Source organism: Hyperoodon ampullatus (genome assembly GCF_949752795.1).
Source record: "Hyperoodon ampullatus genome assembly, chromosome: 17".
NCBI classification, from domain to species: Eukaryota; Metazoa; Chordata; class Mammalia; order Artiodactyla; family Ziphiidae; genus Hyperoodon; species Hyperoodon ampullatus.
The window spans coordinates 41,386,233-41,411,663 of NC_136930.1; the positions used below are offsets into that span (position 1 = coordinate 41,386,233).

General features: G+C 39.5%; 1 protein-coding gene and 1 long non-coding RNA gene across 3 annotated transcripts in view; one reads left to right on the forward strand and one right to left on the reverse strand.

The window, feature by feature from the left end:
- Nucleotides 1-2,912, forward strand: part of LOC307065463 — a 56,787-nt gene extending 53,875 nt beyond the window's left edge. The window contains exon 3 of the long non-coding RNA XR_013811338.1: nt 2,900-2,912. This is a non-coding gene — a long non-coding RNA (uncharacterized lncRNA). The remainder of the gene's footprint in view (nt 1-2,899) is intronic.
- NIPAL2 (NIPA like domain containing 2) overlaps nt 1-24,646 on the reverse strand; it is a gene marked incomplete at its 5' end in the record, with an annotated part of 71,509 nt that extends 46,863 nt beyond the window's left edge. Inside the window, 3 exons of one of the 2 annotated variants that reach the window (XM_079722289.1) lie at nt 2,913-3,084; nt 4,109-4,177; nt 24,497-24,646. In XM_079722289.1, the coding sequence (XP_079578415.1) occupies nt 2,913-3,084; nt 4,109-4,177; nt 24,497-24,631 (376 nt within the window). The remainder of the gene's footprint in view (nt 1-2,912; nt 3,085-4,108; nt 4,178-24,496) is intronic. The other variant, XM_079722288.1, reaches the window with a different exon arrangement.
- Nucleotides 24,647-25,431: the final 785 nt, after the last annotated feature.

Below are 25,431 nucleotides of genomic sequence, written 5' to 3' on the forward strand. Positions count from 1 at the left end.
TAAAATGTGGCTCACACACTCAGCCCTCCCGCCCCAGGCATCTGTTTGATCTGCACGGACACTTTTGTCTTTGGATATTGCATGGAAACTGAGCATGAAGCAGAATAAGAAAAGAAACGAAAGATCAGCTCTAAACAGATACTCACTGTGAAAAATAATACAACATTTTCAGAACAATTGGGGCCTGTAGAGGTCCCAAGGTGACAATGTGACAATACCTTTTATCTATTATTTCTCAAATTTTGAGAAGAAAAAAGTATCCAGAATGTCCATGTATGCAGTATGTGCGGTAGTAAATAGAAGATAAGATATCCTCAAATTGCTGATTTTATCTGAATGTTAAAAATGTCAAATGAACAAAAAAAAGAAAAAAAAGTCAAATGATTACATAAATTGTGTGCCTATTCAGAGTAGGGTGATTTTAACTGAACAATAAGATATTTTAAATTATTAAGAAGGGGAAACTACTTTCAAAATGAAATAAAATTCTCTTTGAGTATACATTATTTCAGTTTAAACTATGCTTTTTTTTTTAAGACTATCATATAATTTTTAGGAGAAATATTACAACTGGGATATGTGGGTGCACATTATGCTTGATCTAGTTGCTACCAGACAATAGCCATCAACTTGTTTCTATGTCAATGAAGATTCCAAATTCACAGAAACTTAGAAACATGCTGTTTCCATAGCAGCAGATAAAGGGTGAAACGCAAAAGATTTTATTGATTTTAACATGGCTTAGAGAATTTGTTCTCTTTTTTAGCAGTAATTTTTGCTTTTTTTTTTTTTTTAGTCTTTACCAACATCTCATATTTTCTTTTCTAAATGTATTTAGTAAGTCATATAAATTTTGAAAGTAGGATAATTGTGACATTACTGTAAAATTACACATTCTTTCTTTTTTAAAATTTATTTATTTGTTTTTTTCTTTTTTTTAAGTTTTGGCTTTGTTGGCTCTTTGTTGCTGTGCGCAAGCTTTCTCCAGTTGTGGCAAGCAGAGGCTACTCTTCTTTGTGGTGCGCGGGCTTCTCTTGTTGCGGAGCACAGGCTCCAGGCGCACGGGCTTCAGTAGTTGTGGCACACGGGCTCAAGCTGTTGTGGCTCGCAGGCTCTAGAGCGCAGGCTTAGTAGTTGTGGCGCACAGGCTCAGTTGCTCCATGGCATGTGGGATCTTCCCGGACCAGGGATTGAACCCGTGTCCCCTGCATTGGCAGGCGGATCCTTAACCACTGCACCACCAGGGAAACCCTAAAATTACACATTCTTATAGTAACGTAGAATAACCAATATTGAATTCTCTTTTTTTTAACATCTTTATTGGAGTATAATTGCTTCACATTGTTGTGTTTGTTTCTGCTTTATCACAAAGTGAATCAGTTATACATATACATATATCCTCATATCTCTTCCCTCTTGCATCTCCCTCCCTCCCACCCTCCCTATCCCACCCCTCTAGGTGGTCACAAAGCACCGAGCTGATTTCCCTGTGCTATGCGGCTGCTTCCCACTAACTACCTATTTTACATTTGGTAGTTTATATATGCCCATGCCACTCTCTCACTTCGTCCCAGCTTACCCTTCCCCCTCTCCGTGTCCTTAAGTCTATTCTCTATGTCTGCGTCTTTATTCCTGTCCTACCCCTAGGTTTCTCAGAACCTTTTTTTTTTTTTAGATTCCATATATATGTGCTAGCATACGGTATTTGCTTTTCTCTTTCTGACTTACTTCACTCTGTATGACAGATTCTAGGTCCATCCACCTCACTACAAATAACTCAATTTTGTTTCTTTTTATAGGTGAGTAATATTCCATTGCATATATGTGCCACATCTTCTTTATCCATTCATCTGTCGATGGACACTTAGGTTGCTTCCATGTCCTGGCTATTGTAAATAGTGCTACAATGAACATTGTGGTACGTGACTCTTCTTGAGTTATGGTTTTCTCAGGGTATATGCCCAGTAGTGGGATGGCTGGGCCATATGGTAGTTCTATTTTTAGTTTTTTAAGGAATCTCCATAGTGTTCTCCAGAGTGGCTGTATCAATTTCCATTCCCACCAACAGTGCAAGAAGGTTCCCTTTTCGCCACACCCTTTCCAGCATTTATTGTTTGTAGATTTTTTTGATGGTGGCCATTCTGACCGGTGTGAGGTGATACCTCACTGTAGTTTTGATTTGCATTTCTCTAATAATTAGTGATGTTGAGCATCCTTTCATGTGTTTGTTGGCAATCTGTATATCTTCTTTGGAGAAATGTCTATTTAGGTCTTCTGCCCATTTTTGGATTGGGTTGTTTGTTTTTTTGATATTGAGCTGCATGAGCTGCTTGTATATTTTGGAGATTTTTCCTTTGTCAGTTGCTTCATTTGCAAATATTTTCTCCCATTATGAGGATTGTCTTTTCGTCTTGTTTATGGTTCCTTTGTTGTGCAAAAGCTTTAAAGTTTCATTAGGTCCCATTTGTTTGTTTTTATTTCTAATTCTTAATGTAAAAGAGATGCTAAACTATGGATCAGGCATCAAGGACTCTAACTACGTGTAATGTCAGTTTAGCATATGAATAAAACATAACATGTTATTACAAATGCTTTAAGATAATTCATTATTGATTAAAAAGTATAACATTTTCTGCTACTGTTAATTTCATTTATTAAGGCTCAGACACTGGGAATCAGGCTTTTAAACATAGATGTTACAGCTACAAAATGCAAGTTTCTTTGTGGTTAATGTGGCACCATGACAATGAATAACTGAAATTGGTAGTATAATTGTTCCAAGTTAACATGCTAAGAAAACAGGAAGCGACTTTTTTCTTTTGTGCGTGTGTTGTTTAAGTTGTATTTTTTTTTTGCCAACTATTTTGATCTCTTAAAATTTCTATTTGTCAAAACACAGAAAAATGGCTCACCTGTAACAGACATACAGCCTAATGGAGCAATGAGAGTAATGGGGGCAAATCCATAGGCTGCAAAGTTTCCTGTCTCTCCCACAGCCATCAGTACGCCGCCACCCCACCACAGCACGCTCTTGAAGTACGGCCTTGGGTGTTCTTGGTGCGCCAACTGAAGATGCGAATATTTCTGGAAGTACACCACGATGTAAATAAGAAAATATTTCCACCCAACCAAAACTTGCCTTGAAATTTTTGGTCCTATAAAATTGCTTCATGGCTTTTAAATTTATTTGCAGATTATTATAGAGCAATTATTATGGTTTTCTGTTTGTTCCAAACATATTAACAGAAGTGAATCATACTGCTATAGCATTTTATAGTTTAAAGGGCCTTCTCACATATTGCTTAATTCTCATAACAACTCTGTGAAGTAAATATCATTGTTACTATCTAAAGACGGAGTGTGTGTTAAGGAGTTAAGTGACTTTTTAGTCCACCACACCAAAATACTTCTTTTAGATTGTCAGAAAAATTCAAATGCTGAAATAAAGATAATAAGTTACTAAAGAAACACGTTTGGAAAAGGGATTCAAATCTATGAGTCAAAGTTGCTACCACAATAAACATAACAGGGCAGAAAGCTCTGGTAGCAGAGGGATGGGGGAACTCATTTATATCTGGTTTGAGTATTTCTTTGTATTGGAAATGTATGAATTCCTGAAAAACTGGCCATTAAATAAAGCTCTATTTTCCTATTGATTTTATGATAACTGAACTTACTTCCTTAAGAAGTATGTACATTTCTAGATTACCTTAAAATCTTTTCTTTAAAATTTTTAAAAAATTTCAGAAGTTATTTAGAAAATAATAAAAGTACTATAAGAAAATGTAGAACATTAAAATACATCTTGGCTTATGCCAAGATATGAACATCTTTTTAAGTGTGATACAAATTCACAGGTGCCTGGTCTGGGGTACACAATACTATTAAGAGGCTCACAAAACATTTAACTTCTTTTAAAATCAGAAGACGAAAAAAGATGGACACAATCTAGCCTGGATTATATTTGTCTTTATATCAATGAGGTCATAAGATATACTTTCTTTAATGGAGGAGGAAGTCCAAGAAGGCAAAAGTGCCTGAGGCTCACTGAAGTCATAATGTGTCCCTGGATCAAACTACAGAGTTAGAAAAATAAGCTTCTTCTTACCTGAATATTTAGGGAAATGCTGATTACCAAGTTTCCTAAAATGGCCAGCAAAACTCCAAAAAGGTGAATCTATAAAAGAAAATTTTTTTAAATGGTACTTTAAATAGTACTTGTAAGATATTTACCAAAAAAATTATGAAAATTTAAGTTGATACATTCATTCATTTGTTCATTCATTCAGCAAATATTTACTTAGCACCCATTTGCCAGGGTCATTTGGAATATGCATAATGGTTTTATTAGGATTAATTTTTCACTTTAGTCAAATATTATTTTTTATAACTAGTTCAGTCCTTTACTGAATTCCCTAGATATGTGCTTCATTCACTAAAATAAACAATCAGGTTCTGACTTTTTCCCACTAAGATGCTTCTATTTATCCTGTCTGCCAATTTCCTCAGCAACCTCTCTGATTGGGGTGTTCATTGCCTCAAGTATGGACTATATAATTATTTCTGTTCTCCCTCTCTTCTTTCTCTTAAGATATTCTGGAAGGCTGTGGTATGAAAGAAAGATCATTGGCTTTGGGGTTAAAGGATGAACCTGAGATTCAGATCTGCTATTTTCTAATGGGCGACACTGAGTAAGTTATTTCAGCTCCCCAGCCTCAGTAAACAGGGGATGTTGGATAAGATGTTTCCAAAAATCCCTTTATCTCTAAACTGCTATGAACCTCACTGGAGACAGACTAAATTTTCCCACTACTCTGCTGGTCAAGAACCCACAATGTCTCTCTACAGCCAACTATATTAAATACAAAACTACTGTACCAGCTCCCCATAGTCGGTCCTCATCCTGACCATCCAATTGTCCACAGCACATTTTAATGTGCTCCCTCTACCTTGGGTACCTGGCTCCTGACTTCTCCAGTCAGATGTCATACTTTTTCTCATGTAATTCCTCTCACCCAGACAGAGTATCTTCTTTTCTCAGCCCATTTCAATCAGACCTCACCCTCCTGGCCATCGGAGCTCTACCTCCTTACGACCTTCTCAGACACCACAGCCCATCTTTACTTTCTCAGACTCTAAACGGTGAACATCCCTATTTCTTCTTTTATATTGTCAGTTGTATCATTAGGCTCTATACATAGACAGCAAATTCTCTGAGGGAAGGGAATCATGTCTAAGACTTCCATTGGGTTTTCTACATCATCTACTATACAAAATGAGGGGTTTAAAAAAATACTTGCTTGAGAAAGTATAGAGTGGTTTAAAACAAGAACTACAGAGGTTAAAAAATTAGTTCTGACACATTGCCCAAGATCTTTACTATAGATAGCATATGTATTATTTGATGACTTCAAAAGATGCATATTCTGTTCCTATCTAGGTACAAAGATGTAATATCTTCTAGCAGTAAAAATTAGCAATGATAGAAGGGCTCTTCCCCCTTCTTCTTCTACAGTACATAACTTCTAGCTAGCCTCAAATTCCAAGGAGTTATTTGAATTTCAAATGAACATTACAACCACAAGGAACCCTTTTCAGAATGCAAAATGTCTTTGAAGTTTTAGAACTTCATTATATGTGCTGAAGTGAAATTCAGTATTTCTAAAAAATGAAGCAGAAAAGTTGAAAACCCATTTAATAGTTGACATATAATATCCATAGTCTTTAATCAGTTAAGAATTTTCTTTTCCTAATAAAAGCAGTTGGCAATAATTTTGATCACTATTCCTCATGGGGAACAATTGTATCATAATATAATGTGCTATTTCCATGCTTTCGATTTACAATTGACTGCATTTGGCAGTAATCAGGAAAATAAAAATTCAGAAGAAGTTTGGGATTGAATGGATAATTATGAAATCTTCTATAATTATAAAAGTAAATTGTTGAATAGAAATAAGTTACTTCAAAATTCTTTAAATGATTCACTGAGTAGTTTAAACACCACCAGGCCAAGTGTTTAGAAATTGGTTAGCAGGATTTCACAATGATTTCTTGGATACGACATGAAAAGCACAGGCAACAGAAGAAAAAATAGATAAGCTGGACTTTATCAAGATTAAAACCTTTTGTGCACCAAAGGACACTATTAGCAGAGTGAAAGGCAACCCACACAATGGGAGAAAATATTTGCAAATCATATATCTGATAAAGATTGATATCTAGAATATATCAAGAACCCCTACAACTCAACAACAAAAAAATAAACAATGCAACTGAAAAATGGTCAAAGAACTCAAATAGACTTTTCTTCAAAGAAGATATATAAATGGCCAATAGGCACATGAAAAGATGCTCAATAGCACTAATCATTAGGGAAATGCAAATCAAAACCACAATAAGCTACCACTTCACACCCATTAGGAGAGCTACAATTTAAAAAAAAAACAGAAAATAACAAGTGTTGGTAAGGATGTGGAGAAATTGAAACACTAGTTCATTGTTGGTGGGAATGTAAAATGGTACAGCTGCTGATCTCATAACATATGCAAAAATTAACTCAAAATTAACCAAAAGACCTAAATGTAGGAGCCAAAACTATAAAATTCTCAGAAGAAAACATAAGTGTAAATCTTTGTGACCTTGGATTTGGCCATGGATTCCCATAGATAAGACATCAAAAGTGTAAGCAACAAAGAAAAAATAATTGGACCTCATCAATATTAAAAAACTTTCTGTTTCAAAGGACACTATCAAGGAAAGTGAAAAGATAATCCACAAAATGGGAGAAAATATTTGGAAATCATATATCTGACAAGGGACTTATACCTAGACTATATAAAGAACACTTACAACGCAATAATAAAAAGACAAATGACCCAATTAAAAATGGGCAAAGGATCTGAATAGACATTTCTCCAAAGAAGACAAATGGTTAACAAGTATATTGAAAAGATGTTCAACATCACTAGTCATCAGGGATTGCAAACCCAAACCACAGTGATATACCACTTCATACAAAATAATATAGCTATAATCAAGAAGTCAGATAATAACAAGTGTTAGTAAGGATGTAGATAAATCAGAACCCTCAAACACTGCTCATGGAAATATATAATGGTGTAACCACTTTGGAAAACAGTCTGGAAGTTCTTCAAAAACGTAAGCATGGAATTTCCATTTGACTCAGCAATTCCATGCCAAGGTATATATCCAAGAGAAACGAAAATATATATCCACACAAAAACTTGTACACAAATTTACATACCAGTATTGTTCATATGACAGCTAAAGGCTGGAGGTAATGATTGTACAACTCAGTGAACTGTACAGTTTAAATGAGTGGATTATATGATATGTGAATTATATTTCAATAAGTTGTTATACAAAATTAATTTTAAAAACACAAAGCATTTACATCTTTTTTTTTTTTGCCCGAAGAAATAAAATGTTACAAATGTAACTAGCTCTATTTCAGTCTCTTCTTCCTCCCAGAGATGTGACTTTTTTTTCTGAAGTTGATACAAATATATTTCTTTCTTTCCTCGATTAATTTTTATTATCTATTTTGTTTACTCAGCTTTTCTTTTTTACATCTTCTTCGTTTGGACTCTTAACTCATTAGCTTTTTCTGTTTCTTTCTATCATGCAAATAGGGCTTTACATTTCCCTCTAAGTACACCCTCTGTTTTAGCTGCCTGCACAGTTTTGGCATGTACAGTTTTCATTTGCATTTAGTTCTAAATATTTTCTGATTATCTCATCATTTTTATCTGAGCCTTATATTATTCAGAGATGTGTTTTTTAATATTTCTAAATGAATGGGGTGCTGATTATCACTTTATTACTAATTTCTAATTTTACTGAGTTGTGGGCAGAAAATACACTGTGTGTATATTAACATTTGCTTTTGACCTATTATATAGTGTAAATTGGAATTTGTTTTGTGACCTGCTGGTGTAAGGTCAAGTTTATAAGTGTTCCATGTATGTTTGAAAATAAAGTATTTAAATGTTGAGTTAATACATTTTATATATCCTTCCTATCTATCTATCCATTCATCTATCTCCATTAAGTCATTGTTCAAATCTTTGATATTCTTACTAAATTTTGGATTGCTTTGTCTATCAATTGCCTAGGGAGCTATGTTAAAAATCTACTCAAACATGTATTTATATATTTTAAGACTATAGTCCTAGGTGTATACAGGATCAGGATTGTTTTATCTTCCCAGCTAATTGTTCCTTTTTGTAAATTTTATTTTTATTTATTTATTTACTTATGTTTATTTTTTATTTATTTTTTCTTATTAGTCATCCATTTTATACACATCAGTGTACACATGTCAATCCCAATCTCCCAGTTCATCACACCACCACCACCACCACCCGTAATTTTTCCTTTTATCATTAGGTTTTTTCTTTAAAATCTATTTTAGCTGATATTACTGTAGCTGCTTTCTTTTGATATTTGCTACTTTCCACATCACTTTAACATTTCTGCATCATTTTAGCCAAGTCTCTTATATATAGAAAATAACTAGATTAAAAAAATCCTGAGACTTTGTGTCAGATGGGGAGGTTAGTCCATTTTGTTTATTGTGATTATAAATATATTTTCCTTTATTTCTATCTTTTTTGTGTTTGTAGTTATCTTGCTTTTTCTTTGCTTTCTAGTTTCTCTTTTCCTGAATCCTGTTGAAATGATTGAGTTTTCTTTATTCTTTTCTTTCCCCTACTCTTCTGGCTAGGAAGTTACACATCTTATTTATAGTCTTTCAGTAATTACTGTTAAATGTTTTTAATTTTGAAATAATTATGGACTCACAGTAGGTTGCAAAGAAATGTCCAGGTAGGTCCATGCACTCTTCCCCCAGTCCTCCCCTTGATGTTAGCATCTTACACAACTACAATCCAACATCTATGGTTCTCTCTATTCTCTCCACGTGGAACTCCTCTTACAAGTATGTTGGACTTTTTAATTCTTGTTTCCTAAAATAGCTCTCATATTTTCCAACTCTTTATCTCTTTGTACTGAGTTATGGATAATTTCCTCAGATCTATCTTCAAGTTTAGCTTTTCTGGCCTCCTTTTGAATTGAGTCTTTATACATGCCTATCAGTACATATATTAAACTGTACTATAATTATGTTTTACAAGTGCATTTCCCCTCTAGACTATAAACTCCTTGAGGGCAGAGCTATGACTTATCAACTCATCTTTGTAACCCTAATGACTAGTAGAGGCCTTTGGCACAGAGAAGTTGTTTATTAAATGCTACTTGAACTGAAATAGTCTCAGATTGATTATACACTGTCTAGAAATAGTAAATTTTGACCTTTGGCCCTAGGAAGATGACAAACAGTATTTTATAATCAACTGGGGTTTGAATACAGCAAACACTCTGTTTTGTGAGAGAACAAGCTTGTCCCAGAATTCAGATTTCAACAATTAAGTGTCCACTAGTGTGCAATAGAAAGCTGCCTGCTGGGGCTTCCCTGGTGGCACAGTGGTTAAGATTCTGCCTGCCAGTGCAAGGGACACGGGTTCGAGCCCTGGTTTGGGAAGATCCCACATGCCGCAGAGCAACTAAGCCTGTGAGCCACAACTACTCAGCCTGTGCTCTAGAGCCTGTGAGCCACAACTACTGAGCTCGCCTGCTACAACTACTGAAGCCTCTGAGCCCAGAGCCCATGCTCCACAACAAGAGAAGCCACCGCAATAAGAAGCCCATGCACCGCAATGAAGAGTAGCCCCTGCTCGCCGCAACTAGAGAAAGCCCGCACACAGCAACAAAGACCCAACACAGCCAAAAATAAATAAATAAAAGAAAGTTGCCTGTTGACCTTTTTTTTTTTTTTTTTGCTGCGTTGGGTCTTTGTTGCTGCGTGTGGGCTTTCTCTAGTTGCGGCGAGCGGGGGCTAATCTTCATTGCAGTGGCTTCTCTTGTTGCAGAGCACGGGCTCTAGGCACGTAGGCTTCAGTAGTTGCAGCATGCGGGCTCAGTAGTTGTGGCTCGAGGGCTCTAGAACACAGGCTCAGTAGTTGTGGCACAGGCTTAGATGCTCTGCGGCATGTGGGATCTTCCCAGACCAGGGCTCAAACCCGTGTCTCCTGCGTTGGCAGGCGGATTCTTAACTACTGTGCCACCAGGGAAGCCCCTGACTTTTAAAATCTAGTGAATTCATATATACTAAAAAACCAGAAATATATAGGTATAAAGCAGGTGTCAGAAACAGTTTCCTGCTAATAGGGACATACCTCATTTTCTTGTGCTTCACTTTATTGCACCTTGCAGATACTGCATTTTATACAAATTGAAGGTTTGTGGCAACCCTACATCAAGCAAGTCTATCAGCGTCATTTTTCCAACAGCATTTGCTCACTTTGTGTCTCTGTGTCACATTTTGGTAATTCTTGCAATATTTCAAACTTTTTCATTATGACAGTATTTGTTACGGTGATCTGTGATCAGTGATCTTTGACGGTTCTATTGCAAAAAGATTATGACACATTGAAGGCTCAGATGATGGTTAGCATTTCTTAGCAATAGAGTGTCTTTTAATCAATATACATTGTTTTTTTAGACATGATGCAATATGCCATATAATTGCACATTTAACAGACTACTGTAAGTGTAAATATAACTTCTACATGCACTGGGAAAACAAAATATTCATGTGACTCACTTTGTTGTGATACTTGCTTTATTGCGGTGGTCTGGAACTGAACGTGCAATATCTCGGAAGTACGCCAGTACACGTTATAAACTGGTATATTTTATTCTTTGTTTTTCTGAAAATTTACCTAACTATCCAAGGTTAATTGAATGCTCATTAAATTCATTTGACACATACCTGTAAAGAGTAGTAATTCAGTAAATCCTCATTAATGTCCCGAATTGTTGGGGAGGGAAGGTTCAAATTTGCAATGTTTTTTAAAAAAGGTGGTTTAATTACCTTCAAGGACACAGAGTGACTGAGGCAAGCATTACTAAATGCTGTTTCCAGTTAGAGGCTCTGTAAATGTGCTTTAATGACTACAAGATCCTCACCTGCAATCAGAAGTGTCATTTGCATACAGTGAGCAGCCCTTATAAACTTGCCATTTAAATTAAAGATATCTAGTTTACTTCATTACTTTATTCAGAGTGTTATCTGATTTCTAGCATATTAGAATTAGTGGAAACTCAGAGCTTCTCTCTCCCCCGCCCTCTTATTCCCCCCTCCCTGTTGATCTGGAGACTGGTGGTCAGGAAAGAGAACAGAGGGCCAGAGAAGGAAAGTGACTTGTGCAAAGTCACACAGCTAGATAGACACCAGGCAAATTCTGGCCCCAAGGCACCCAGCTCATGTCTGAATCACCATTTCTTCAGACTGCAATACGTAACCATCTGGCTAGTCAATGCCAATTTACCACAGTTTTAAAATTAGCAGGATCTGTTTCTTTTTCTCAGTGCAAATAAAATAAAGCAAAGACAATAGTTAGAAGGAAAGGTTGCTCCACATCTTAACAGTGCAGCTAGAAGTACAGACCAGAGACACAGAAAGATGGCCTTAATTTTTGCCGTGCTCACTCCTGTCAGTACTGTAGCTCAATTTCTGGCTTTTCCAGGATGGCTTGACAAATAGATGGTGGGAGCCACAGCAAACAATTTATGGAGAATGAGGTTCAAAATATCAGCACTAATGAGTACTAAGGATGTTTTTGTTTTATTTGGAATAACAATCTTATCTCCTACTTTTTGGTGCCAGAATGTTCTTTAGACATTTCACATAAAGTTATTAACCTATAATCCATGGGTGGGGCAGTTTGGCCAGATGGCAATGGGATACGATAACAGGGATGTGTGGAATTGGTCACAGTCTATCCCAGTTTTGGCTTAGAACTCAACCATATTCCAGGCTCTGCCTTCAAAACATAAATCTGGAATCAGACCCAGTGGAGCTAGTACATGGTTCAAAAGAACCATAGATTCAGAGCTAGTCTTGAACACTGTAATAGTCATATTCAACTCACAACTAGAATAATGCTACCTCCTGTTCCAGGCAGTAAAATATCCCTGAACATGGATGTGAGCGATCCAGTTTCGAATACCAGAAATACCATAGGTTAAGTGATTTAGGTCAACTAATCACTGCAGGAATGATCCTAAGAGCCTGAACCTGAAAGGGAATGATATACCTGAGAAATGAACATTCAGGTCACTTCATCTCACAGGAAACTCTTAGGAATGAGCTGGGGTTGTTTTTTATTTGCACCTAGTAAACAGGTAGACACAAATCTACTTCCAGAAAGTTGGGAGGGGATAGGAGGACATCAAGAATCTTGGCGATACATCCTTCAGTTTCTAGGAGTGAAGACTCATAATGTGTGCAACTTACTTTCAAATGATACATGACAATATAAAATAAAAAACATATGTAAAATTATATATGCTTAGAAAATTCATGCAGAGAAACTTAAAACATTGTTAACAAGGGGGGTGGGAGAGGGTAGGGGTGGGAGTTTGGGATTAGCAGATGCAAACCAGTATATGTAGAATAGATAAATAGCAAGGTTCTACTGTATAGCACTAGGACCTTGGGGAAATATACTCAATACCCTGTGATAAACCATGATGGAAGAGACTATGAAAAAGAATGGATATATATGTATAACTGAGTCACTTTGCTGTACAGCAGTAATTAACACTACATTGTAATTCAACTATACTTCAATAAAAAATAAATTAAAAAAAAACAAGAAAAAACAGAGGGAGAGAGAGAGAACAAACAAATATTTCACAGTGTTAACAACTGGTGAATCTCCACGTGAAGGACATATGGCGTTTACTGTATTATTCTTCTTAATTATCTATAGGTTGGAAAATTTTCAAACTAAGGAGTTAAAAAATTCTGCTTTATAGACTCAATGAAATTAAAGAGAATATGGATTCATTGAAAAAGAGTTAAAAGAGGAGATGATAACAAGGAAAGAAATAAAAGCAAGAAATATAAAGGAAGCTGGCTGAACCAAGAAAAGAGATTAAGTAGAAAAATAAAACCACTGCACAGCTGAAAACCACAGGTAGACACTGCTTGGGAAAAACACACAAGGTGGAGGAAAAGGACATGAAATGGAAGTGATCAGAGAGAAGATGGTAGATACGGGAGACAGACAACTCGAAGCCCACCCCAGAAGCTATTCACTCAGTCATGCACCCATTTGGTATTTATTTAGTAACTGCTAAATATTAGGTCCTATTTCAGGAACTAAGGATGCAAAGTATCCTCGATAAGCTCAGAAGAGGTAGAAAAAGCGACCAATAACAGACTACCACCTGTGACATCTATAATAGAGGTATGTTCTGTAGAACCCATGGGAACAGAAGGGACAAAGTACAAATCTGCCTAGGTTGGAGAGTATGTTAGCTTCCTGTGACTGCTGTAACAAATTAGCACAAACCTGGTGGCTTAAAACAACAGAAATTTATTCTCTCACAGTTCTGGAGCCCAGAAGCCCAAAATCAATTTCACTGGGGTGAAATCAAGATGGCAGGGCCCACATACCAAGAAGTTCAGTTGCTAGTTCATAGGGTATGCATATGTCTGGGTTTTATAATTACTCACAAAGATTTTTCCAAAATGTTATATAGTAGTAAATAACATTTCCAGGTGCCTCTCTCCCCCTCCAACACTTGGTATCTTGGTATTGTAATTTTTTTTAAGTTTAGCTATTCTGGAGAACCTCACAACTCATTGTGGTTTAAATTTCTATTTTTATAACGACCAATGATGTTGAACCTTCAGATAATCTTATAAACCACTTGGCTCTCTTGTTTCATTAAATGTTTTTCCAGACTGTCCAATTTTTAATTTATGGTGGCAGTCTTTTTGTACTTGATGTGTAAGAGTACTTTATCCCCAATATGATTTCTTTTTGAATATATGCATTCCGTACAACTTTTCTCACTCTGTCTTGTCTCTTTTTGCATAGAAACTTTTAAGTAATAAACGGACTTAAATATACTCTGTTGATGAAGTAAACTTATTGATCCTTAACTTTATGTGTGGTACCCTTTATATCTGGGTTAAAAGGTCATGAGAAAACTTCCTACATTTTTTTCTAGAAGGCTTATTTTAAAATAACATTTTGCATATAGGTGCACAGACTGGAACATGTTTGCCTATGCTGTGATATAAGGCTCTTTTGCTGTTTCCAACTTACTGTTTACCTAATCTGTTTAGTTATTAATTTCAGTCATTAAAATTTTTATTTCAAGGATTAAAGAAAAAAAAAAGGCAGGGCCACACTCTCTCTAGAGGCTTTAAGGGAGAATCCATTCCTTGCCTCCCCCAGTTTCTGGTGGCTGCTGACATATCCTTGGATTATGGTTATATCACTCTAATCTCTGTCTCTGTGGCCACATTGCCTTCCTCTTCCCTATGAAATCTCCCTGGGTCTTCCTCTTATAAAAAGATACATGTGATGGCATTTAGGGTCCATCCAGATAATCCAGGATAATCATCCCACCTCAAGATCTTTAACTTAATCACATCTGCACGACTCCAGTATAGCTGGACTGGAGAGGCAGGCAGGAGCCTTTTCATGCCATGGATCTGCTGGTGGTGCTACAACACGCAGGACTCGAAACCAGAGAATGTTAGGTCCAGCCGTGACTTTTAGAAGACTCATCCTGGCTACAGTATGGAGGATGGACTAGGAGGGAGCAAGACAGGGAACAGGAAAACCAATTAGGAGACACTTCGGGATCTCAGAGAAGAAGTAGGGGAAATGTGGAGAGTTAATTACAACAGGGCCATAGAGGAACAATATTCATATTCATCGCAGCAAACATTGGAGGCAACCTGAAATATGAAATGCTTTTTAGATTACCGAATGGGTTGGACTATTCTTACCACTAATCTCCTTTGCCCTTGTAGATAATTGCGTTGTCTGCAATACTAACCCAAACTAAGTTAAAACTATAATCCCATACGTGAAAAAAGAAGAAAGAAAAAATTTCAGTCAGGAACAGATTTTTAATTTGTTATCTTGGTTTTTGTATGTTATACGGTTATTGCCTTTCTATCCTGAGAAACTCTCATGACACTGGATCCAAATCTGGTGATTTAGAGCCAACAGAAAAGGTCAGGGTTACATACCACAGTGTATCGTTGCTGTTCTACAAGCTGTCCCATGCCAATTTTTAATCAACCTTAAAACCTAGGCAGAAAAGCCCAACGTATTGCCTTTCCATACAATTAAGCACTATTACATTTTGTCTTTTACTCGGGAACACATTTACTTACATAACTGTACATTCATTATTTTAAAAAACTGAACTCCATTAAGGATAAGCCTTACTAAGCTTACTAAGAAGCCACCATGTTTTTTTGCTTTTGAGAAATTTAAGTTGCAGCAGAACAAATTTATGGGAAAAATTTAATAAGACATCCTTGGGGGGCTTTTAACACTTTGTTAAAAGGAGAGCAACAATAGTCAAGGAAGGTGTGATATCACTTAAGGAAATCTTAAACTTGGTTCTATTACAAAACAAATCAACCCCGTTTAACATTGGAAAGGCGAATCTTTGAAACAAGGACAGACATGCTGAACACAAAGAATGCTATTGTTTGCATCCAGATCAAGATGAGGTCCCATTACTTTCAAATTTTTCAAGAACATATTCATAATAATAATTTAAAAAATCTGTCATCTTTTGTTTCCAAAGAAGCAGGATTGCAAGCTGCCTTTTGCAGGGCCAGCCCAGGGTTTACGAGAGGCTTCCTACCCTAAAGTTGGAAACTTGGGAGCTCACTGAATGACAGCTCTTTCCCCAACACCTGCTTAGGTTTCAAGAGTACATGTCCGTTTTGAGAGCAATGCCTGCCTTGAACTCTGGCTGTATTTTGCCAGCTCCATCCTCCTGGAGACTAAACTCTATTGTCTATGTCAGGCCCCAGCCACTGGGTGAGTTTGTGCCTCAATGTGGGGGAGGGATCATGACATTGCCACTCACTGACACGCATCTGCCAGGCCACCCACCAGACCAGATCTTTCTGACATCAAGGCAGGAATCAAGTTCAAATTTTCTCCTCTGGGACACTGTGACTTGGACTCTTCATTGCCTCTAAAGGGTCAGTCCTCATAGCCAAGATAATTTCCTCCATTCCTGGCAAAATTCTCACATCCCACTGGTCCAGCAGGCAGGTTCCAAGATACTTTATGATCATCCCACATATGATACCCATAGGACTCATTGATGGTGACTGTGATTTGGGTCTGCAAGTATAGTTCAAAAGACTAATAAAATGCTGTACATGTAATTCAAAATTATTCTCTATTTTATGGCTGTGGCAGCTGCTTGTAACATGAGGTCGGCTCGTACCTTGTTCACAAACAATCACTCATTTCTCCACTGCTGTGACTCAGGCAGCCATATCCAAAGGTACATCACACTATTTCCTCTTCTGCTTTGGCTCTCTTTATTTACAATTACATAACTGTACTATGTTAGTCCTGGAAGCACAATGGAAGCAATCCATCAGATTATATAAGCAAGGGTAGCTTCACACCAGCCCTTCAAATGTTGTTTTTCAAGTATTTCAAAAGCAGTCTCTCTCTCTGTCTATCTCACTTTCACACATACACATTGTACATTGTATAATGTACACGTGATATAATTTATGTATATCACACACATATGTATGGCTACAGTCTGAGGACACAGTCCATGTTTTCCAATTTCTTTGATATCACTACCCAACACTGTTCTGTTGAGAATGACCCTCTGCTTGTGATTTTTATTGAGTGGAATGTTGATTGCAGTTTGGGCCCTCATTGTCGATTAGCTGATCAAGATTAATGTGGGCTGTGACGAGAGGGAACATAGTGCTGCTGTCTCCCAAACAGCCCCAGAACAACCAGAGCCCTGCAAGTCCAAAGGCTGAAGAAGAAATAAAGACCCCCCAGAATTCATGGGAGTCTCCTCAAGCTTGAATGACATACCAGCAATGCTGACATGGCTTCTAGGACTCCATACAACATTGCACTCACATACCACACTATTTCACCTAAATCCACTAAACTTTTAGGAGATCCCTACCGAATGAAGAGAAGATTGTTGATGGTAAAGAAATCGCTAAGCAGGTAGAGGCAAGATTGAGACAAAGCAAGGGACACTGTCTTTGCCAGTGGATACCCACCTTGTCCAGGCAGACTAAAGCCGATGTATTTTCAGTGTTGGAGAAAGTCAAGCTTTCCTTCCTGGAAGTGAAAGGGAGAATGTAGGCTGGAGGGTGAGCCTGCAAAAAGTGGAAACAAAAGCCCTGAGGAACAGAAGTTGAAGAGGAGAGTGAGAACCCGAGCATTTGCCATGCTGTTGGAGCCTGTGGATCAAGGCTGGTGTGGACCCAGAGTTCTTCCGGCCTTCCACGTCATCCAGACTGATTAATTTCCTCTATTACTTAAGCCAGTTAATGTTAGGTTTCCTGTGACTCGAAAACCAAAGCCTCTTAACTTACAAAGCATTCTTGGTAGGGAAGCCAAGTTCAAAAGCCAGAAGAGAGATGGACTCCCGTTGCAAGCTAAAGAAGTCAGGCCAGGGGTCCAAGTTACTGAAAGGAGAAAATTTGAGAGGTGCCGAGAAGGTGAGGGGGTGCCTTAGGAAACAAGAGCTGGGGCTGCTGGCAGGGCCTCAAGACGACCTGCCATGGCCAGGGTGGGTCTCTGGAGGAGTCACGCCAGGACAAATGCAGTATTTGGTGGTGTGGAGCTCATGACTAAACATGTGCTAGCCTGTGTTTACACGAGCCTGTAATTTACTCCGTGTCTCCCGACAGGTGCCAAAGATGACAGGAGACCATGCTGGGAGCGACCAAGGGCCAGGCAAGTGACAAGGTGAAGCAGATGTACAGGTATGCACATGCTGAGAATTATGTGGAGGGGAAGTGGAGTGTTATCTGCCAGCCTCCAGGCAATTAGGACACTCTGGTGGACCAGGACAGACCGGCAAAGAGCTCTGACTTTATGTAAAATGTAATTCTGTTGGACGGAACAGGTGGGGTAGGTTAGAAAAGGTGTAAACTGAATAGAGGAACGTTGGACCTTCAGAAAACAAAACCCAAAAAACACTCAAGCTAAAATAAATAGCATTTAAGTCTTAACGCTAACACTGCATGAGCCTTCCCAAGCTGGGGTGCTGGTCCTGCTAGGTGGTTAAACTATAGTCAATGTCTGAAGACAACATCACACTACTGCCACCAAAACCTGTCAGCTGTTCCCAGGGCTACACACCCATCCACCCCAACCCTGAATTCTGGAAAGTGGCATCAGACATGGGAGGAATCTTCACCTTAGTACTTCAAGATATCAAGTGTTCCAACTGGAAATTACTGCCATCAGGAAGTGTTCTGTAATGTGAATATGTTTGGAGAGTGAAGGGGGAGGCAAACATCAAAGGGAGAGAGGAAGGCACTGGATGTAGAGAAATCCGTGGTTTTAGATGAAAGAAAACAGAATTCCATCACATAACTGACATGATTTCTCTTATTTCCATTTGTAATAAGTACAATAATTATTAATTATTAGAAATATGTATTTTATGACATTTCCTATAATATAGGTTGACTGTAATACTTCTAATAATAGCTAGTGTTCATTGAGTGCTTTCTATGTGTCTGGAACTGCTAACGATTTGATATACATTATCTTATTTTATTCCTACATCAACCTTATAAGGTATGTAGTGTTATTATTATTACCATTTCGATAGAGAAAGCCAAGATTTGGAGAAACTAAGAAAATTGCCAACGCACCCAGTAAAGAGGCTGAGCTTTTTAAACCACACTATCCTTGAACAAAAAGGATAGCTTAGGGGAATGTCATCCTTTCCATGGTAAACGCTCAAATGCCAATTTGAAAAATCACCAACATTTTAAAAAGAAGTTTAAAAAATTCTCCTAAGGAAACAAAATGAATATGGCATACCATTTCCCACACCATCTGGGTAAAACATGCAAGTTGAACAATAGCAATCCTAATATTTTTTAACATTTTAAAACTGTAGAATATAATAGATACAGGCAACTGTAAAGAAAATGATATAGATGAACAAATTACTAAAATGAATTATTATAAGGCAAATACCCTCATAACAGCATCCAGATCAAGAAACAGAAATTGGGCGCCCACCCAAAGACCTCCCTTTGCCTCATCCCACCCCTTCCCCTCCCTTCCCCTCCCTTCCCCTCATCCCACCCCTTCCCCTCCCTTCCCCAAGGAGACACTGGCCTGACTCCATGGCAATCACTTCCTTGCTTTTCTCTATAGTTTTATCACCCAAGTGTGCATCCCTAAACACTGTGAACGAAGGCTGTCTTTTTTCCTAATAGGTCCTTTAGGTGCATTTTAATCCACAGGTTCTTCCTCTATCCTTGCTCTCCTTTTTTTTTTCCTTGTAAAAATGATTTTTGAAGAAACCGAGCTACATAAACCTGTAAACTGAAGTTTCCCACAGCCTGAACTTAGCTGATTGCATTAATGCAAATATTATAGCTGGTTAATATAAATCAAGCCATAAAGAGGATATCAGGTAGATTTAAAGGCAAACACGTGGTGTGACAAATTCACAACAGCATTAAGAGTCTGTTCCTCTGATAAGGACCATGGGATGATGATGATGATAATGATTACAAAAGCTTTGATACAGTTTCTTTGAGGTAATCCTTTTCTTCCTTCCTTCTTTTTGCTGCCTTATACATATATCTCGAAGAAAATGTGGTAAAGGGAAAATGCCATGTTGGATACATAAGGAAGGCAAAAAAAAAAAAAAAAAAAAAAAAAAGAAGGAGGGCTTCCCTGGTGGCGCAGTGGTTGAGAGTCCGACTGCCGATGCAGGGGACAGGGGTTCGTGCCCCGGTCTGGGAAGATCCCACATGCCACGGAGCGGCTGGGCCTGTGAGCCATGGCCACTGAGCCTGCGCGTCCGGAGCCTGTTCTCCGCAAAGGGAGAGGCCACAACAGTGAGAGGCCCGCGTACCGCAAAAAAAAAAATAAAAAAAAAAAAAAATAAGGGCAGTAAGTATAAACAAAACAAAAAAGGGATTTTTCTTGGGAAGGAAATGGAAAGGACCAGCAACCTCTACCTGGTCCTTTGGTTATTCATAAGTTTGGCACTTTTCTTTCTCTAAGAGGCAATCAGATGCAGCGACCAGCAGAAAGGAGATAAACGGTAGCAAAGCAAAATCAATAAAAGGGCAATATAAAACTCAATGTGATTTGTCTTTAGTACAGTGAGACAAGCCATATTCATTTTCTCCTACCACATTCTTTTCAAGTCTTAGTTTCTAAGCAATGGCCTTCAGGCATGGAATAAAAATAGCTTTGCAGTTCAATCTACTTGCTGTAAGATCTGGGGGCAAGTTATTTAACACAAGTTTCCTTATATGAACAGTGAGGATAATATGTACCTTACGAGGTTGTTCGGGGCTCCAATGAGATAATAGCTATAAAGTGTCACATAGTAAATGCATAACAAATGTCTCTTCGATTCGCCTCTTCCCTGCCAAGTTGTATCAATTTTCCTCTAAATATGTTGACTTTAAAAATTCAAGCCATTGAACATCAAAAGTTCAAATAAAGGACATTAAAAAAATCTAAATGTTTCATTTCACCCTATGCGGAATAAACCTTTCTGACAGTGTCTTTGTGAATTTAGATATTTAGCAACATGGATAAACTTAAAGAAACAGCCTCAAAACCCCTCCTTCACAATATTCCCACGTTCATCCTTTCCTGTCCATTCCCTCTACAGCCTTGCCAGATTGGCACTTATTTATTCAACCAGATAGCATGAAAGAGCCTGGGGATCTTCTATTTTAAGCCTAATTTTACCAGTAAGGAAAACCGAAGCCCAGTGTGACGCCCACGTGAACTCCGCTAGTTGATGGCAGAAACTAGACAACAGCCTCTAACGTGCTGGTTGCAAATTAAGTGCCTACAAGGCGAGTAGGTAAAAGAGATGAGAGCAAAGAGAGGGGCCTAAGTGGGGAGCACAGTTGTTCTAAACAGTGAACTCCCCCTCACGGTTATCACGTGTGAAAGAGGGCCAAGTTGCTAGCACTTCTAATATTTAAACAGATCATGGAAACTTGAAACCTTATATATAATCTACTCATTTTTAAACATTGGCAACGTATTAAACATTTTCTAAACCTCTCTGCAGTGTGACACAAGATACGTCTACCGGCTGGATTCGGTCCATAGCTAGCCAGTTAGAGGCCTCTGCATCCTGCTAACCCTAATTTGTGTGTTCCTTTTTTTTCCTTTTGGCTGCGTTGGGTCTTCGTTGCTGCACGTGGGCTTTCTCTAGTTGTGGTGAGCGGGGGCGGAGCACGGGCTCTAGGCGCATGGGCTCCAGTAGTTGTGGCTCGTGGGCTCTAGAGCGCAGGCTCAGTAGTTGTGGCACACAGGCTTAGTTGCTCCGTGGCATGTGGGATCTTCCCGGACCAGGGCTCAAACCCATGTCCCCTGCACTGGCAGGTGGATTCTTAACCACCAAGCCACCACGGAAGTCCCTGACCCTAATTTAAATGTCTTTAATTTGTTTTGATCCTTTTACTCCCTCTTTGAAAAACCTTCAATGGCTCCCCACTGTCTACCAGATATAGTCCAAACTTCTTTACCTGTTGTCCTTCACGGCAATCCATGACAATATCTAAGACCCGAAACTGTATTTCCACCTTCCAGTCAGTATCAGTTTTCCACTGCAATCAGAATGGCCACTGACTTCTACTCTAGGTACAAAAATGTTCAGAAGGGCACCTGCTCAGATAGCGTGGGCTGCTCCTTGGTCTCCAGACTTTTCCCTTTCTTGGAATGCTTTCCACCTGTGACTCCCATCAATGAAACTCTGTCTTTAGGTGTCCAGCTCAAATACTACCCCTCCACAAAACATCCTTGATGGCCCCTGCTAAAAGCCACCTTGCTCTGGATTCCCAAATGACTTTATATTCCTCACACGACACTTAAAACATACTGCCTTGTTTTACAGTTACCCGCATAGCTCGTTTCCCCAAGTACCTAATAACATTAGGAAGGAAGGAAGAGGTTGAGTCTAAAGACCATGTTGAATATCCCACAGTGATCTGTACAGAGCACGGAGCTCAATAACCATCTGAGAAACATTATTTTTTATACTGAAAACTTGTGGATGAAACATAAAGAAAATACCTTTGTAGAACTTTATTGCATCTATACTTGTATGGGTAGACTCCTAAGAGATGCAGATGGGGCAAAGGCCTCACTTCCCTGATTCCCTAAAACATTTTCCCCACTGAACTTCTACTTCCCACTTGTTTTGGGATTTCTTCCTCTAGAAGCACTCACATCTTTGCCTTAGACGACACTGATTCTAAGCGGGCACTGTTAAATATCCATGTCACCTGAATGTGCTTCAGGGAAGTTGGTCTTTTTCTGTGAGTAAGGTTAATTTATCAGATCTGATGGTTGTCTCTTGGAAAGACACAGAAAGCTGGGCTATCAGTGAACAGACACTGTTCAAACATTTCCGTAGTGATAAAACTTATTAAACTCTGGCTATCCAGCAATCAAGGTTAGTTTTGAGTCCTAAACTTTCATCTCTTATTTTGTTTTCCTGGAGCCACTCCCATTTTCAGCCATCTGTATTCAGTTAGTGTCCAAAAATAAAAGAAAAATTAGATTCTATTTTATTTCTACTGGCCTGCCCAGCACTAGAGGCACTCAATAAAATGTTTGCTGAATGAATTTTTAAAAATCAATTTTTACTTTTGCTTTAAAGCAAATGCAATTGCTGACAGGATACAATACCACAATCTTATAAGATAGTCTAAGTTTGCATAATAATGGGAAAAGCTGATATAGTCTTACCTCAAACTAGCTATGCTTGGGTGTCAGCTGGGTAGTTTCAATTAGCATATCCTGGATACACCCTTTCTAACCTGTACAAATCTATATTGTCAAAGGCAAGTTAAGCCTTGCAAACATAAAAGTTAAATTTTCACATTTATATCACATGATAAGCTGTGTTTGGTGTCAGAGAGCCAAGATTATCTTGAATTCCAGGAAACATTAAAGAAAACTAATGACTGCAGGGGCTTCCACTCTGCAAACAATGTTTTCTCCTGTTTTGCATGATGCCATGGTAGGTCACATTTACTCTTTAATTCCTTTACCGAAAGAATTTACCGTTTCATTCTTAAACTTTTATTGGGAGTGCTTCTAGCATAAGCATATTATAATATGCTTTATAACATATGCTAGCATAAGCATAGTGTAACAGATACGCTCAAAGAACTTCCCATAAAAAGCAGTTCTTGTCTTTGTAACTCCTGTGGGTGGAAGCAAGGAGAAATGGAATCCAATAGGCTCTGTGCCCCCCATTTTTTCTATTTTATTATGTTTTGTGGTAAAACAGACTCAAAGTGATACTGTCTCCTCTGTTGAATACTAATAACGTGAACATGCTTATTTTGTCTTTATATAAGTAAATTACCTTCCTTGTTGGTTTTGAAAACAAAATTTTAACATTTCAGAAACTAACACTCGAAACACTTTTCAAGAATAAAAGGCTTCTAGGCCTTTGATTATTGGTAAAACCCCTGATGTAGAACAACAGCAACAAATATTTTATAATTATATTGTTGTAAAATAAAAAGAACCATTGATTTGTTAAAGAACAAGAACAAAGCAACACCCATATGAAAACAGAAGGAAGCTTGGAATCGACCATATCAAGATCACTTGCACCCACTAGAAAGAACAGAAATACGGCTAGAGGAAGGGCTTTTTTCCTGATCTTAAACCAAGCCCCAAATAAATGGGCAGCTCTAATCCTCTTTGATCCTGTTAAACGTGTATTTCCAGCGTACATGCACGTTGTTGAGGCTCTCGACGTTTCCCCAAAGGGTCGGTGAAAAAGGAGTCTCGCAATCGCAATCGCAAGCTGAGAGCATCAGCGATCCTCTCGCCGCAATGGAAGAGCTGTGCTGACACATTGGGGACTCACACACACGCACACGCTCAGAGCCTCCGCACAGAGGTGACATTTGGCGGCCCTTAACGAGTTCTCTGATTCGGAGAACAGAGTGTCAACTTATTTTTTTTGAACTGTAAAATGATCCTGGCGGGGGGGCGGATATGGGTGGAGGAGATTCGCCCCGCACTCCTAGAATCATTCCGGGAGAAGAAGGCGGATTCAGGCCGGAGAGGCGGGATGGTTGGGGACCCAGAGGCCCATGACCACAGACCTGTGCGACCCGCTCCCTGGAATCGATGCCCAGGAGGGGCAGACCAGGGCTTCCCGCTCTCCCAAACGAGGGGCAGTGAAGTCAATGTGTGGTAACATCATGTCAGCTCTGCCCACTTGGACAGCGCGGTGTCCTTCTGAGAGTCGGCGGGAGAGCGGCCGAGGAGCCGGAGGCGCCGCGGCACCACCCCGGTCCCCACCAGGCGGCGGGGCGGCCGGCCCTTACCTGGTTCCGGCGGTACCAAGCGCCCGACAGGGAGCCATTGCCGGCGCCCAGCGCCCCGTACGTGAGGTTCCGGGACAGCTCGTCCAGGGCGGCCGAGGCGGCGGCTCCGGGGCCCCCGGGCGCAGGCGCCGCCATTAGCTCTCGCTCCCCGCGCTGGGACTCGGGCTCCCGCCTCCACCCGGCCCGGCCGCACAGCACGGCGCCACAAAGGAGGCGCGCCCTGCGGAGGCCGCGCCCGGGCCGCGCCGCAGCCACTTCCTGCTCGGTGCCCGGGCGAGGCGGGCGCGCCGGGGCCACCTGGCTCCCACCCCCGCGCGGCGCCAGGCTCCCGGGGGAGCCCCACGCTCTGAGGCCTCCCGGGGCGGCTCGGCTCGCTCCGCACCGTCCCGCCGCCGGGCACGGGCGCGCAGAGGCCTCACGGGCCCGAAGGGGGAGAAGAGCCGCGCCCCTCAGCGCGCCGGGTCCGCACCTGTCGGGACCAAAGCCCTTCCAGCCCCAGCGGCGCTGAGTCAACACTTATCGAAGTGAATAGGAGTGAAAGGAGACATTGGCGAACCCAAAGCAGCCACCTTCACTCCGCCTGTACCTGGCAATCCAGCTCTCTATCTCAGATGCAGTGTTTCTCACTTGTATTTTTTAAATGGTTTGCATATGGAAAAGTCACGAGTTCCCGGAAAATATTGTAATCGACATGAGAATAAAGATCGGAGAGATTAAATCTCAGTGCTAACACTTGATAGAGCCTTAGCAAATATTCCTAGAAAGAAAGAAGGACTCTCCAGTGGTAGCTGGAGGACCCTGACGTGTTTTGGGGACTGGATGGGGTTTCCTTCAGATGGAACCAGAAGGACATACTGAAAAGTTGCCAGCCACTGCATATAAGAATTTAGGTTGGGAGATACTTGTTAATGGTCTTAAGGAACTCTAACCAGATG